This window comes from Petromyzon marinus, chromosome 3, assembly GCF_048934315.1.
Source record: "Petromyzon marinus isolate PM22_M1 ecotype Great Lakes invasive population chromosome 3, UKy_Petmar_22M1.pri1.0, whole genome shotgun sequence".
Lineage (NCBI taxonomy): Eukaryota > Metazoa > Chordata > Hyperoartia > Petromyzontiformes > Petromyzontidae > Petromyzon > Petromyzon marinus.
Genome location: NC_133669.1, coordinates 22989387 through 23006042, shown reverse-complemented (window position 1 = coordinate 23006042; position 16656 = coordinate 22989387). Strand labels below are relative to the sequence as shown.

The 16656-nt window shown below is 45.9% G+C and overlaps 1 protein-coding gene across 1 annotated transcript in view; it reads left to right on the top strand.

The window, feature by feature from the left end:
- Nucleotides 1-16656, top strand: part of LOC116957436 (otoancorin-like) — a 59211-nt gene that overhangs the window by 25641 nt on the left and 16914 nt on the right. The window contains exons 11-18 of the mRNA XM_032979581.2: nucleotides 290-430; nucleotides 597-658; nucleotides 6651-6771; nucleotides 7468-7586; nucleotides 8933-9068; nucleotides 12587-12777; nucleotides 14432-14525; nucleotides 15250-15409. Coding sequence (XP_032835472.2) covers nucleotides 290-430; nucleotides 597-658; nucleotides 6651-6771; nucleotides 7468-7586; nucleotides 8933-9068; nucleotides 12587-12777; nucleotides 14432-14525; nucleotides 15250-15409 — 1024 coding nt within the window. The remainder of the gene's footprint in view (nucleotides 1-289; nucleotides 431-596; nucleotides 659-6650; nucleotides 6772-7467; nucleotides 7587-8932; nucleotides 9069-12586; nucleotides 12778-14431; nucleotides 14526-15249; nucleotides 15410-16656) is intronic.

Below are 16656 nucleotides of genomic sequence, written 5' to 3'. Positions count from 1 at the left end.
CTGGCTTTTGCTGCACTACCCTCGAGCTGGGCAACGCGCCCGCAAGCACCCTATAACAACCCGCTTGTGCCTCTTGGCCGCCTATCCAAGCAATGTCCATGCTCAGCCCTGCCTAGCGTCTGAGATGTGGCAAGATCTGACGACATCGGGCACAACCCCGGTGATCTGGTTGTAGGCGATGGTCACGGTTAAATGTAAGCACTGTGTGCGCGTCTCATTAGAAAAAAACAAAACGTCTCGATGTTTGTTACAACAACAACAACAACAAAGCCTCTTTTGCAATTCCCAGATCATTGAAGAAGTCAATATCTCTAGGGCCTTGGATTACCTGAAAGGGTCCCTTGTGAGTGCAATCTCTCTCGTCAGGCTGAGAAACATTGCCAACATCACCAATAAAACGTTCGAAAACAAGTTGTGGAACAAGGGCCAGGTACTGTGATCTGCATCGCGCCGACGCAACTCAACACCCATTGCTCGGCTTCGTTCGTTCGTGGTTTTAACCGTGAGCGGTAATCGGCCTCTGACGGGTGTTTCAATCGACCTGAACACATTGGCCGTGACTCGACAATGTTTTTTTCTTTCCATTTTCTTGACAGGCTCTTTTCCTCTTGAAGAAACTCCTAAAGGATGGACAGTCCATTTCCTCCACAGACATCAAGTAAGGGCAGCCTTGTTGGTTATCTGCACATTGCCATTTAAGATTGTACAGCCGGGGAGTGGTGGCACAGCAGTTAGCGCACTTGCTGTTTAATTACAGCTGAGGTTCATTTCCAGCCACGGCTAACATCAGTGGTGAGTGATATTACAACCAGGCCGGGGCTTACCCCTTCAACCAGCACTGTCCAGCGGGGTGAAACATGGTCAAATAACCCCCATGGTTGAGACAGCATGAGGAGGCCTTCATCCAGCAGAGGATTAACATACATTTCGATTTAAAGCTTTCGTGACTGCAAGGATTCATCTTCTTTGGTTATTTCGGTAAAGTCACGTAGAATGAGAATAAAATATTAAATTGATAAAATAAAATAACACAATAATATTCTCACGACGTTTCGGCCACAACACAAGTGGCCTTCATCAGGTGAAGGGACGAGACTGTCTGGAGGACAGCGCTGGAGTGAAAAAGCCACGCTCAGATCGTGACCTTTAAGCTGTGTGAGAAGAAACAAAACGCCATGACAAAGGAATTAGCATAGAATTTAGCATTGAAATGGCTGAGTGATTAGCTTGTGACTGGTCACAGAAATGGCTATGTTAAAGTTAAAGCATACATATCCGCAGAGGCACCCCTTGACAAAGGAATTAGCATAGAATTTAGCATTGAAATAGCTAAGTTAAAGCATACACATCCGCAGAGGCACCCCTTGACAAAGGAATTAGCATAGAATTTAGCATTGAAATAGCTAAGTTAAAGCATATACATCCGCAGAGGCACCCCTTGACAAAGGAATTAGCATAGAATTTAGCATTGAAATAGCTAAGTTAAAGCATATACATCCGCAGAGGCACCCCTTGACAAAGGAATTAGCATAGAATTTAGCATTGAAATAGCTGAGTGATTAGCTTGTAACTGGTCACAGAAATAGCTATGTTAAAGTCAGAGCATACATATTCACAGAGGCACCTAGTACAAATCAAACAGGAGAATTTAGCATTGAAATAACTAGGCGAATTTAGCATTGAAATAACTGAGTGATTAGCTTGTGACTGGTCACAGAAATGGCTATGTTGAAGTCAAGGCCTACACATCTGAGCTATTCACAGTAACTGGGTATACACTACAATATATAATGAATACTATATAGTGAACCAATGAAAAACTAAAATATAAATTTCCTCAATGTTATCAATAAACTCTATATATTCTCCAATCAGCTAAGCTACCAACAATAAGTCGTTATATATCACAATGCTATATGGCGAAAAAAATATGGGTGGATTCTTACCCTCAACTTTAGCAACACGGATAGCTACGGGCCCCGTTCAGACGGACGAGTTCATCCATGGTCGGAACAGAGGAGTGGGAGAGAGACAGCTGCGAGGCGCTGTTATACTCCATGTTGTAAACCATACCATTAACCGTGGTGTGAGAGGTATTGAGTCAATGCCAGCGAAAGAGCTGTGGTCTGAAGGTCATCGTAAAATGCAATTAATTAAGAACGGAAATGGTTTAAAACATCTTTCCAATGGTTACTAAGCCAGAATCCATCTTCTCGGTTGAAATTGTCTCTGTGCTTGTATATGTGAATGGCCTCATGAACGAATCTCTCATGGTAGCCGGTTGGTTTGCAAATAACCTCCGTCTTGGAGAAGTCAATGTCATGTGAGCCCACTGAATTATAACCGTGTTTCAAGTCTGCTTTATGTTCGCGGATGCGGTCCGTGGCAGTCTGGATGGCGTCAGTTCCACTCTACGCCCGACCTTATGGAAGAGGTACATGGATGACACCTTTGTCATCTGGCCACATGGCCAGCCTGCTCTAGACCAATTCCGCGACCACATCAATTCCATACACCCAGCCATCAGATTTACCATGGAGGTCGAAAAAGATGGCAAACTACCCTTTTTGGATGTCTTAATTAAAAGGAGACATGATGGTTCAATGAGCCACTCTGTCTACAGGAAAGCTACCCATACAGATGCTTACTTGAAACCGGATTCCCACCACCATCCATCCCAGAAAAACTCCCTCATCAAGACTCTATACCATAGAGCCCAATGCATTTCCGACCAGGAACACATTACCAGTGAACTCAAGCACGTACACCAGGCTCTCAGGGCTAATGGTTACTCAGACTACACAATCCGCAAAGCCATCACTCCAGTCATGAAGAAGGATCCTCTTGTGGAGCCACTCAAAACCATCACCTTACCCTACATTGCAGGGGTCACTAAAAAGATCTCCAAAATCCTGAATAAACACAAGATCCAGGTCCGATTCAACACACTACATAAAATCCGTGATCTAGTTCCATCTGTAAAAGATGCTGTTCCAGACATACAGTACCCGGGCGTTTACAAACTAAAGTGCCTCTGTGGTAGTAGCTACATTGGAGAAACCAAATGACATATCTCGGACCGCATCCGCGAATATAAAGCAGACTTGAAACACGGTAGAACGAACTCCTTTGTCGTGGCAGATCACTGTTATAATTCAGTGGGCTCACATGACATTGACTTCTCCAAGACGGAGGTTCTTTGCAAACCAACCGGCTACCATGAGAGATTTGTTCATGAGGCCATTCACATATACAAGCACAGAGACAATTTCAACCAAGAAGATGGATTCTGGCTTAGTAACCATTGGAAATATGTTTTAAACCATTTCCGTTCTTAATTAATTGTATTTTACGATGACCTTCAGACCGCAGCTCTTTCGCTGGCATTGACTCTTAATACCTCTCACACCACGGTGAATGGTATGGTTTACAACATGGAGTATAACAGCGCCTCGCAGCTGTCTCTCTCCCCCTCCTCTGTTCCGACCATGGATGAACTCGTCCGTCTGAACGGGGCCCGTAGCTATCCGTGTTGCTAAAGTTGAGGGTCAGAATCCACCCATTTTTTTTCGCCATATAGCATTGTGATATATAACAACTTATTGTTGGTAGCTTAGCTGATTGGAGAATATATAGAGTTTATTGATAACATTGAGGTAATTTATATTTTAGTTTTTCATTGGTTCACTATATAGTATTCATTATATATTGTAGTGTATACCCAGTTACTGTGAATAGCTCAGATGTGTAGGCCTTCACTTCAACATAGCCATTTCTGTGACCAGTCACAAGCTAATCACTCAGTTATGTCAATGCTAAATTCGCCTAGTTATTTCAATGCTAAATTCTCCTGTTTGATTTGTACTAGGTGCCTCTGTGAATGTGTATGCTCTGACTTTAACATAGCTATTTCTGTGACCAGTTACAAGCTAATCACTCAGCTATTTCAATGCTAAATTCTATGCTAATTTTTTTGTCAAGGGGTGCCTCTGTGGATGTGTATGCTTTAACTTTAACATAGCCATTTCTGTGACCAGTCACAAGCTAATCACTCAGCCATTTCAATGCTAAATTCTATGCTAATTCCTTTGTCAAGGCGCTTTGTTTCTTCTTACACAGCTTAAAGGTCGCGATCTGAGCGTGGCTTTTTCACTCCAGCGCTGTCCTCCAGACAGTCTCGTCCCTTCACCTGATGAAGGCCGCTTGTGTTGTGGCCGAAACGTCGTGAGAATATTATTGTGTTATTTTATTTTATCAATTTATTATTTTATTCTCATTCTACGTGACTTTACCGAAAGAACCAAAGAAGATTAACATACATCTTTAAAATATTAATACGAAAGGGCAAGTTATTATCTGGGAAATCATTATCACCACTGTTGTCATAAATTGGCTTCCCATTAGCAACATCTCCTGCCTCTGCTGCCAAACCTCGACTTTCGGTCGTCCACAATACCTCTCTCCGCTCTCCCGTCACCCTGCACTACAGCTCACGGTATAAGTTTCCGTACCAACAGCAGCAGCAGCAGCGTGACTCACAACCTCCTCCTCCTCCTCATCTCTACACCAAGGACCAGGATCGCCACTGCTAGGCAACACTTCTCCGTGGCAGTCCAAATCGTCTCGAACGCCATCGAACATTATATCTCCACCAGTGTGTAGATTCTTCACCAATTTTCAGAGAGGGAGGCCACTTTCGCCGATAAGACATCGGTGTGAGGGCCGCAACACATTCGAAACCATTGGGGTTTGACAGCACGACGAGGGGGTGTATTGTTGGGGGCGCATTAAAGACCACCTGGGGCCACAAGTGAGCCGCGGGCCTTCACAATGAGGAACAACAAACTACACCGACTCTTTAAGAGACAACTCAAAAAGGGCCCTCCAGCCTCATCTCTCTCTCTCTCTCGACTGGCTTTTGAGCAACACTGAGATTGGCTCCACACCTGACAGTCACGTTTGTTTATGTCCGTGAAACATTGGCCCAAACCCGCAGTTAAAGCTATCTCTAAGTACGTCATGGGCTTTCGTTATTCCCTTTTGCAAAGTCGATGGTTGTCTGCGGGCTCTCGCTTGATTAAATAAAGGACACTGGTGAATGCATTTTCAATTACAACTTGTTGAATTAAAATTACATTTTCAATTGGTTTTTCATCGGCTGTAATTTATAAATGGTTTAAATAATTGGGCACAAGAATAAGAAAGCACTAAAGTGTAATTTGTATTGGTCAAGTAGGACATTGCATTGTTCATCCTTTTGATGAGTAATTAAATTTGTTAATTACACCATGAAATATTTGCTTTACAATAACACCTTGGCAATTATGCAATGTTAACAGGGCACAGCAGCAAGACAATTGTAGTTGTCATTGGTCTGAAATTGACTCCCTTTTGCAATAGGTATTATTCTATTCTTGGGTCTTTCGGTAAAGTCACGTAGATAGGGTCAAAGAAAATAACAAAAAATAATTTTCTTTGAACCTATCTACGTGACTTTACCGAAAGACCCAAGAATATGAATTCCTGCAGTCACGAAAGTTTTAAGTCAAGGTTTTGCAATAGGCTTAGAGCAGGGCTTCATTTCAACCAAGTGTGCCTGGGTCGGTGACCAGGAAGATACTGTTTCATGCTCGGCACACCACATTAGGTTTATCTCTCGCTATGGCTGTGGCTGCTCGCCACGTGCAGCCTGTTCATTCTACCAGCGGCTCACACGCAAAATATATATATTCAGTCGGGAGTTAAGCCCTGGGCTTAAGTCGGCATGGAAACTCGTAGAGCAGAGGGCAGATAGTTACGCAAACAGCACAACTTCCACTCTGACCCAACGACCCACCACATTCCAGACCCCTTCTCTAAATTGTCTAATAGGGGTCCACGGATGTCTTCGGTGATTCTCTGCTCAAATGAGCATTGCGGCAGTGTTCATTTTCCGTTTACAGCCCTAAGCCAGTGGTGAAAATTCCACATTCCTCTAGTGGGTGTGGGTGTATCCATGGATCAACCAATCTTGACTTCGCCACGAAGTGGTACTCATTTTGATCAATCCCAGCGGGATGATGATGGTGATGGGCTAAGTAAACACCCAACCAAGATTTAAAGTCGACGACCTTCTGCTAAGCCAACACCTGGCCGGATATAATTGTAGGCGCCATGGTGGCGAGATGTTACCTAGCTCGCCAGATATACAGGAGGACGTGAGTTTGATCCCAACTCTGACGCTTCTATATTTGGACTTTGCATGTTCTACACGTGGTTGCGTGGATTTTTCTCCGGGTCCTCCGGGTTTTCCCCTCTACATTTAGAGTCACCATGCGTTCAGAGTATTTGACTGCTATACATTTCCACGTAAGCCACTTCGTTGAGCTATCATTTGTGGCCAGGTCCCTTTTGAATTGAGAGCTATATAGCCCAGTGGGCCTTACCTGGTAAAAACAAAAAAATACTGTAGTTTAGTTTTAGTGGGGAGTCACCTGGAACAGCATGGATGGAACCACAGTGAAATCCAGTGGGCTGCTCCTCATTGCTGGGGCTTCAGGTGGCATTTGCGGCCACAATATCCCCCCCCCCCCACCCCTCCACACCTCGCGCCGCAGGGTCCACCGAATGAGTCTAAGCAGCGATATATGGCTTTGTGGCGCGGCGTGCAGGACCATGGCATCGGCATCCTCTGGGCTCACGTGCGGCATGCTGAACCAGCTGGATAACAGCACGCTGCTGCACTGCTCCGGGAGCCTGGCCAGCAGGCGAGACTTGATGTCCAGGGCGCAGGTCAGCCAAGAAATGTTCTGACACCAGCTTTGCTCAATTTGTTAAATATTTCGATTGAAAGCTTTCGTGACTGCAAGGATTCATCTTCTTTGATTCTTTCGGTAAAGTCACGTAGAATGAGAATAAAATGATAAATTGATAAAATAAAATAACGCAATAATATTCTCACGACGTTTCGGCCACAACACAAGCGGCCTTCATCAGGTGAAGGGACGAGACTGTCTGGTAGGACAGCGCTGGAGTATTGACATGGCTTATTGGGCAGGCTATTGGAGAAACCAAGTGAAAGTGTGTGTGTGTGTCTGTGTCTATGTGTGGGGGGAGGTGGCGCAGTGGTTAGTGTGCTGCGTTACGAACCCGGCGACCTGCTTTTCGATGCGCGCTCACGGCCAACACCTCTGGCGATTATCTGAACCGGTCCTGGGCCTCTCCTAGGTCGACTCACTTTCAAATGAGTAACTGGTGCAGTGTGTAAAAATATCGCCACTGGCGAGACAAAGGCGGTCGGGCGTGGTGCTGGCCACTCACCCCCTCGTGTGCCGTGTCGGCCTTGATAGGTGCTCGCTAACAGCACTTACCCCAATAGCATGTGTAAAGGCTGTACGGGGGATCTTTGTCTTTTGTGGTAGTGGTGGTGGTGGCGGTCGTAGTGTGATCTTTCACTGGCTAACCAATAGGTGTGGCATTTCTCTCCAGCTCAAATGCCTGGCACAGAGAGTTTTCTCGTGGTTGAACACAACAAGGAGCAACTACTTTTCCAACATCTCGTCCGAGGAGCTGAGCCAAGTTGCTCCCAACCTCCTCCTACAGCTACCGTACGTGACCAGTGCCAGATTAAGCTAGTGCGGGGCCTATAGCATATGGTATTAAGGGGCCCTAAATAAAATAAAAACACGTCATATTAAAACACATCAATGTTTAACTTGCATAGTAAAGTAATTGTATCTTTTCATTTGCTATATAGGCAGATAATACGACAAATCGCTAACCTTAAACACCCAGTCGTTCACAAAAGTTGAAGGCAGTATAGTACTATAGTAATAGAGCAAGTGCAGAATCACTGAACCGGAATTGATAGCTTGAAGGCGTTTAGCGCGAGGCCCTTGAAAGTGCGAGGCCCGCAGCTACCACATATGTAACTACTTTTGCTACTAGTAGAATCCGGCACTGTACGTACCCACCTCTTCACCGTTCGTTTCTCTATCGTGTACGGTATGTACTTTGCACGTCGTGGAATTTAATATTTTAGGTCACATGACACTTTGACAGAAGTGCATTAGTGCTCTTTGAATGTTATCACACGTAGCAAATGATCTAAACTGCTGAATAATCAGACAATAACCACCAATCACCAAGTCTCTGCCTATCATGTAAAAAATATAACGGTATTTGTTTAACACATTTAATCAGCCATACGGCCTTCTGAGAGTGCATAATTTCAGCAGCATTGGTTAAAAAACCCAGCAAACTCTGGATCGGATTCGATACTCAAGTGTCTCATCAGCAGAGTGGGGCTTGCTTGAACTAACGCTAGGTTAACTGCCAGGTGTTTATAGGCAAAAATTACTGAATTTGAAGCCGTCTCACGCTATTAGTCATGGCGGTTGTTTGTCCATACTTCAGAGTGCTGCTCAGTGTGGATCAGTGAAGGGGCACGTTTATATTTACACGATCTGAATCTTGACTTAAAGCTTTCGTGACTGCGGGAATTCATATTAAAATTTACAGATTAATTGTTAAAAATGTTTGTTCTACGTGACTTTACCGAGAGACCCAAAGAATATTTATACGATCTGACACAAAAAAAACCTTTATTATGGATGATATTGGTTGTGAAAGCCAACGGTTAAACTGATTGGTAAAGGGGTTTATTTAGGTCCGGTTCATTGATTGTTTGCCACTGATGATTACCATCGCATGGTTGAGGAAATTCCACATTCCCATGGAATGGCTGAATCTGTCAATAGCATAAGCAGTTTATTTTTACATGACCATTAAGATGGAGCGATGAATCAGTTGATGCGCAGACACGAGGATGGATCGCCACGCTGCAGCACAGCGAGATGTGGATCTGCAGCTTGCGGGAGGCATTCATCCAGCAGTAGATTAATCATGGTTGGCGATGATTAAGATGTCCAATGATTGAATGCCGCTATTGCAGATTTGGAGAACTGAAGAAAATTCCGATGGCCTTGTGCGGGAACCTGACGCAGCAGCTGGGCAGGGCTGACGTCCACATCCTGGCGAAGAGAACCCCGCTCAGAGAAGACATCATCTCCGTCGCCAAAACCTGCTGGGTGTGTAGGTTGCCATGGTGACTAGGAGGTGTTATCTCCCATGCCCGGTATACAGGAGGTCGTGGGTTTTATCCCGACCCTGACGACACCTTCTGTATATTAAGAGTTTGCATGGTCACGTGGATTTTCTCCCTGTGGTCGCATGGATTTTTCTCCGGGTCCTCCGGTTTTTCCCCTCCGCATACAGAGTCAGCGTGCGTTTTAACGTATTTGGCTGCTATACATTTTCACGTTATAAGCCACGTCGTTTGTGGCCATGTCGCTTCTGAAAAAAGAGCTTCATAGCACAGTGGCCCTTACCTGGAAAAATAAAAATAGCCATTTGCCTAGTCAGTGCTGGATGGAAGCCCTCCCCATCCCATGCAATCCCACGGGACGCCACAATCCGTACTCGCTCCTACACACGAGATAATCCCATCGCTCTGTCTCGGCAGCGGTCGTCCATTCAGTCACCCCCCACCCGCTTTGGATGCTATTCTGCCACCAGTCTCGCCCCCCATCGACCATCGTCAATTCCCACAGCGCGTCTTGAACAAGCCCGGAAGTTAGCTTTTCCCCAACAGTCGGTAACGCGAAACAATAACACACATGATATCGAACGTGATCAAATTCTTACGGGGAATTCGGTGCGCGTTATCTTGAGCGCAATCATCGATGTTAATTGGTGCACCGATGCATCGTCGAGACACGTCCACTCTTGCTGGGCGAGCGGTGTTCATCACAGCGGCCGGACCCTGAACCCAATGGTGGGAATTTCGCATTTGTCCATCGAAAAACCAATCGGCATCCATTTATTTAGTGACCCCTGGCTCAGTGAAAGGATTACTTGAACTTTATCTGGATTTGAACCCGAGACCTTAAAGTTGTAAACGTGCTGCTCCTCTGCCCTCAGACCTTTTACATCCATCGAAATTGTGAAAATGCCCCGGGGACATTGGGGTTAGATCCTTGAAACACTGCCACCATTTGAGCGTCTTATTTGCCGAAGTAATACCGGAGCCGGCGGTCTAAATAAATACGACTCCAAATGCAGTGCCTCGTGTTAACAGCGGCACAACGGGCAAATTGCTTTCAACGGGTAACCTTTAGCCCATCTCACCATTAAAGAGAGATGGATGAAAGCATTAAAACAATTGGCACACGACGTTGTTGTACAGTTTCCTCACGAGTCCCTCCCCCCCGTTAAAAAGGTGCATTTTGTTAAACACTGACGTGTAATAAAGATTTGCAGGTCCATAAAAACCGTGCGTGGATAGCACCAGTAACAAGCGTGGCCACGTACGGGAGCACCGTCAGAAGCCGAGAGCCTACGGTGGCTTGATGTGTGTGTGTGTATGTGCCCTATGCTGGCGAACTTCCAGGACATTTCAGAGAAAAAAGCTTTCAAACAGTTTGTGACTTCATGAAGTTGCTGATAAGGCATCCGGGCCTAAGTGTGGGCCAATGCGTTTATGTCCTGCAAGCCAGAGGCAATTCTTCTGTAGCTGTTTATTCTCGTTACGCGATGTAATTGAACTTTCGGCGAATGAACAGGGTGGCATTCTCTAGATTGTCTCGGCTTTATTTAACCCGGTGGCGAGATGTTAACTACCTCGCTCGGTATACGGGAGGTCGTGGGTTCGATTCCGACCCTGACACCTGCTGTATTTTCGGAGTTGATATTCCAATGGTCGCGTGGATTTTGTATTCACGTCCTCCGGGTTTTTTTCCTCCACATTTAAAAACACACGTTTGGAGTATTTGGCTGCTATACAAATTCCACGTGACAAGCAACTTCGTTGCGCTATCATTTGTGACCAGGTCGCTTCTGAAAAATATCTACGTAGCCCAGTGGGCCTTACCTCGTAAAATAAAATAAAAATGTCATTATTAGTTGAGTTTAGATGTGTTAACATCAGCGCTGGAAATACAAAAGATTGTCGAGTGGTGCATGCCAAACCACTTTCCTGTTTTTTATCGAACCCCTAATAGTTGCACTCGTCCCAACGGTTTGCGAAAGCCTACAAAGGGAATACGTTGTCTTTGTCAATCATTAGGGCTGTATTGGGGGGGGTCTCTTTGTGTGTGCGTGTTGTGTGCAAGTCGGTTAATATCTCTGTAAGAGCGTTGTCGATGCATGTGTGTGTGTGAGTCAGTAAAGCTTAATGGAAGACCGTCTTCCTTGTGTGCGCGTGTGATAGTGTCATTAAGGTGACCACTATAGATCTCTATTATTGCATGTGCGAGTCACGAATGCCGTGGAGTAGATCATTGTCATTGGGTATTTGTGTGTGTTTTAGTAATACCATATAATAGATCTTTATCATAGAGTGAGTCAGTCATGCTGAATGATTGAGCGTTGTCATTGAGTGTGTGTCAGTAACACCACATAACAGATCGTTATCCTCACGTGTGTATGTGTGTGTAAGTTATACTATATGACAGTTCTTTATCACTGTGTGTGGGTGTGTGTCAATAATGCTGTACGTTAGCGCCTTGTCATTGTGTACGTGCCAGTCAGTAATGCTATACGTGAGATCTTTGTCATTGTGCATGAGTGGTTGTTCATCTGAAATGCTATATAATAGATACGTATCATCGTGTGTGTGTCAATAATGCTATACAATAGATGAATGTCATTGTTGTGTGTGTGGGAAGCAGTAGCCTAGCGGTTAGCAGGCTGCGCTTCAAACCAGCACGGGTGACGATTATCTGAACCGGTCCTGGGCCTCCCCTAGGTCGACTCAGCCTCAAGCGAGTACCCAGTGCGGTGTGCAAAGATCGCCACTGGGGAGGCAAAGGCGGCCGGGCGTGGTGCTGGCCACCCACCCCCTTCGTGTGCGACGCTCCGGGACTTCGTAGTAGGGCTGAACGATTAATCGATTTCAAATCGAAATCGCAATTTGAAACAACGCGATGAGCAAAGGCTGCGATTTTTTTCGATTTGAAAAGTCCTATTACTTTCGTATTGGAATTGTTTTATTTTGTTATTGTTATAACTTTATTTATTTAACTTAACGGTTGTTCTATGTTTGATTGTTCTATTTTTTTATATTATATAAATACATGTTGGAAGCAATTCATATCTTCTTGGTTATTTCGGTATAGTTACGTGACTTTACCGAAAGAGCCAAGAAGATGAATCCCTGCAGTCACGAAAGCTTTAAATAGCAATTAATATCTTAGACGTTCTCATCCTTGCATTAGAATATATAGAGCAGTTCATATTTTGATGGTATCATGTGGTAATGCTCCATCACATGTTTTAAATCTATTACACAGTCAATATTGAACTGAAGCTTGACTTTTAAAAAATGTAATCGCAAATCAAATCGCAATATCTGTCAGAAAAATCGCAATTAGATAGTTTCCCCAAATCGTTCAGCCCTACTTCATAGGCTCTGTTGCTACTCCTCGCTAAGCAGCGCTTACCCCCAAGAGAATGTTACAGGCTATACGGGGGGTGGGCGGGGGGGGTGGTGGTAAATATTTGCCTTTCGTCGTTCAAACGCAACCACCTCTCCTCTCAACCCGTGCAGAACTCGAGCCTGGCGCCCACCGTGGAGGAGGTGGAGTTGATGGGCCAGCTGGTGTGTATGTTGCCCGCCAGCTACATCCTGGCCATGCCCGACGAGGCATTCGCGTTGGCAGTCGAGCAGTTCAAGCTCTGCCTGCAGCTCAACGGCACCCAGAAGGACGCCGTGGCCGTCAAGATGCGGCAGGCCTTCGGGTAAAACAAACAAACAAACGAACGACTGCTCGCCGGTGGTATTTCCACGGCGCTGTTGAAGGAGAAATACAATGAGGACACCTTGGACGAAATTGTCACCCATCGGGAGAGATCTGCCCCCCCCCCCCCCCGTGTGTGTAGGCGTGCCGTTGGCCGTGTGTGGGCCTTTGTGGATGGTGAACCTGGGCGAATGGTATCATCGATGCTACGCCCCAGTCGATCCAGTAAGCCGGCTAAAAATTGGATCGTAATTTGCGGGTTAAATCGCTGTGTCTATTTATTGGCAATGTTTTTATACTGCAGGAGGAATCCGAGGAGCTATAAAGCTCTTTGTCACAGATCTCCAGTAGGGGTGGGCAAGGACGTCGCTACAACAAACAGTACAAACACACACGATATGAGTGCAAAGTACAAGAAAGGTAAAAAAAATCACTCACAAACACACGAATAAAACGCAACCATCCGTATCCTACCAGGAAAAGCCCACTGAGGTATGAACTTATTTTTCCGAAGCAACCTGGCCACAAATAATAGCCCAACAGAGTGGGCTTGCCACGTGGGAATTCATAGCAGCAAAATTATCTAAATGCACGTTTCTATATCCGTGGATCGAGTCATCTCCATTGCTCAGTATTGCGTCGTGTGGGGGGGTGACTCTTCCTTTCTGGAGCATCTCCTAAATCCAAAGAATATGGTAGCAGCAAAATGCATCATCGGCTGATGGTTTGGAAATTAGCCTTTCTCAATGTGGCAAGGAGCCTATTTATGTATCTCTCTATGTATCTATTGAATAATTTGTGCTTGTGCACCACAGCTATCAATAGAGAGCCCTTTCACTGTTTGGTTGAATAAAAATGTTGGCTGTCGGGAGATTTTTCATTTCTTGTAAATTGTTCGTGAGGTTTCACCACCCCCCCCCCCCCCCCCTCCTCGACTTCGTGAAATAACGGTACGCTTGTGATAAACGCTGACGATGTTGAAGAATCACCAAAGCGCTATTCTGCACTCTGTACTGGAACGGAGGATTACATTTGCCACCTTTACTCACGCGAATGGCCTTTCGAGAGACATTGGCAATTTTTATTAATTGAATAACTAATTAATGGGTGACACTTTTTTGGCAATTATACGAAAATGACACTCTACCTCTGTGAAGAAGGGCTGTTGCCCAAAACGTCGCCTGTTATATACTTTGCCTATTGAGGCCTCAGAGTTATTGATGAGTATATTGAGAATGTTGAGTTTTTTTTACTGAACCGGTGAGTGAATCATCAATATTCTTCCTTACAGACTACAGACAAATGACAAACTATAATCATAAGCTTAGCTAAATTGGCGTTTCGTAGGCGGGCCTTAAATTCCCCGCAACATTGTGACGTAAATGTTCTCCTGGCTGTGACGCTTTTCTCCAACTTTGCTGCTGCAGCTTTCTCGTTAATCCTCGTGCTGATGTATACATTCTTGGTTCTTTCGGTAAAATAAAATAATATTTTTTTTATAATTCTATTGTTTCCCTTCTACGTGACTTTACCCAAAGAACCAAGAATATGAATCCCTGCAGTCACGAAAGCCTTAAATCAAAACGAGTGCTTATGGTTTAATCTTTCTCGTAACACACATATATATATATATTTCTTCCCCATTCCATTACAAGGGCTCCATCGAACTGGTCCGAGGATACTATTATCAAGCTCGGAGTTCTGCTGGCCACACTGAGCGCGGAAAATATCGCCTCCATCAACAGCACGGTGACTCGCGAGCGGAATGCGCGGCCGACGATCCGCGCGTTTTCGGGGGCCGACGTCGCGTCCGGGGTCGCGAGTATGACGGGCGTGCACCCGCGCACACATGCGAATCCTGCTGGAAATAGCGCAAGTAAATTTCATCATTTGCCGTCAAGCGAATGCGGCACACCCCCGTGAGGTTTTTGATTGCGCCAGCGCGCGCATGAGTATTCATATAATTGCTTTCCCTTTTCAATGCTAAATTGTTTTTTTTCTCCACAGCTTTGATGAATTGGAACCCACCCGTAGCGCTGTTGGTATGAATGTGTAATTTATACGGCAGGGTGTCCTGGATTGGGTTCATGGTCTGATACAATGTTTATTATGAACCTTTGGTTTCTGTTTGGCAATAAAGGTGACCGAATGATGTCCTCACTTGCAATGCATGAGTTTGATGCATTGTACGCCAACTCGCTCCACGCAATCATAATCAGTGGCTCTGATTGCTAAATGACCTAAAACATGTGGGGTTTTTTTGTTAGTTTTTCAGTTTTGGAGGTACATTTTTTGCAATGTATACACATTATGTGCCCTATCCAGGTTAGCTTAGCTTTTGAGCACTGACGAGTAAGTAAAGAACCGTTATTAAGATGATGATGACGATGATGACACCAGCAATGATGATGACGATGATAGTAAAACGTGTGGCAGAGCGACCGCTATAATCGGCGAACTGGGGGTGGTACAGGCGGCGGTAGCAGAGGCCCTGCAGAGCATCCTGGCGAATCCGCCGACCATCAACGACACGCAGCCCGACTTCAACTCGACGCTGGACCTCACGGCGCTCGCCAGGAAATACTACGACTCCACGACCACAAGCCTCGCCTCGCGCAGCCGCAGGAGCATAGGTGTGCCCCCGCCCCCCCCCCCCCCACGATTATAAACGCTCTCTTAGAAAGGGAATCAGCGAGAGACAAAAAAAAACAAAGATAAAGATCCCCCGTATGGCCTTAACAGACTTGTAGGGGCAAGTGCTGTTAGTGAAGGCCAGAACAGTACACGAGTGGGTGGGTGACCAGCACTACGCCCGAACGCCTTTGTCTCCCGGAGTGGCGATGTTTACACACCGCACCAGGTACTTACTTGAGGCGGATTAGACCTAGGGGAGGCCCGGAACCGGTTCAGATAATCGTCACTGGTGTTGGCCGTGTGCGGGAATCGAACCCGTGTCGCCAGGTTCATAGCGCAGCGCGCTAACCACTGCACTATTGCTCCCCACCGAGAGAATACACACACACACACGTAGGTGTTGGGGAATCGTGAACTGAAATGATAATGATACTTCATCTGACAACTAGTTCCACAATATTATGTACGTACGTTGATGTGTGTCTTCGTATGTTGAACGTATTTTGCGCCGTACGTAGCCAACCGTGCTAATCAGAGGTGCGCGCGATGGGGGACGGGGAAACAACAAACTAAAGTGAACACAAAAGAGAGTTCTAAAGAAATGAATTTTCAGTTTAGATTTCAAAGTGCATTTCTCGCAGACGGCCGCAGAAGCGTATCTGAAAGCGCGCAATGCAGTGACCTTGTTTGTTCGATGGTTAGCCAAAAGCCGCTGCTGCTGCCGCGAGAATTACCGCACCCTGCCTTACGATGTATGCCCCTTATCGTTACAATGATCATTATAATGATAACTGACAGATCGTGGTCGGTGACATAGCGTGATTGGCAAGGGCCCCGGTGCAATTAATGAAATGGGCCGCCCCGTCCACCACACCCACCCTGTGCAATTTCCTGCCCCTCCAGCCCCTTTGGGACCCGACGCAGTTGCACCGCCTGTACACTCGCAAGCTACACCACTGTGCCAGATGAAGGTCCCCCCCCCCCCGCCACTCCACACCACGTCAGTCATGGGGGGCTGTTTAAACATACTTCACCGTGCTGGTCAGTGCCGGTTGGCTCATGACCGGTTCGGCACGTCACTCTCCGCTGATTTTCGCTGTAGCCAGGAGTCAAACTCAGGTGGTTAGGTCCATAGGGCAGTGCGGTAGCCGCTGCGCCTCCTATGCACCCCGGTTGATTCGTGACTATTGTATAACAGCTTCGCAGCATCTCAGTTGCAGTGTGACGCCGCATGCCGGGTGACGTG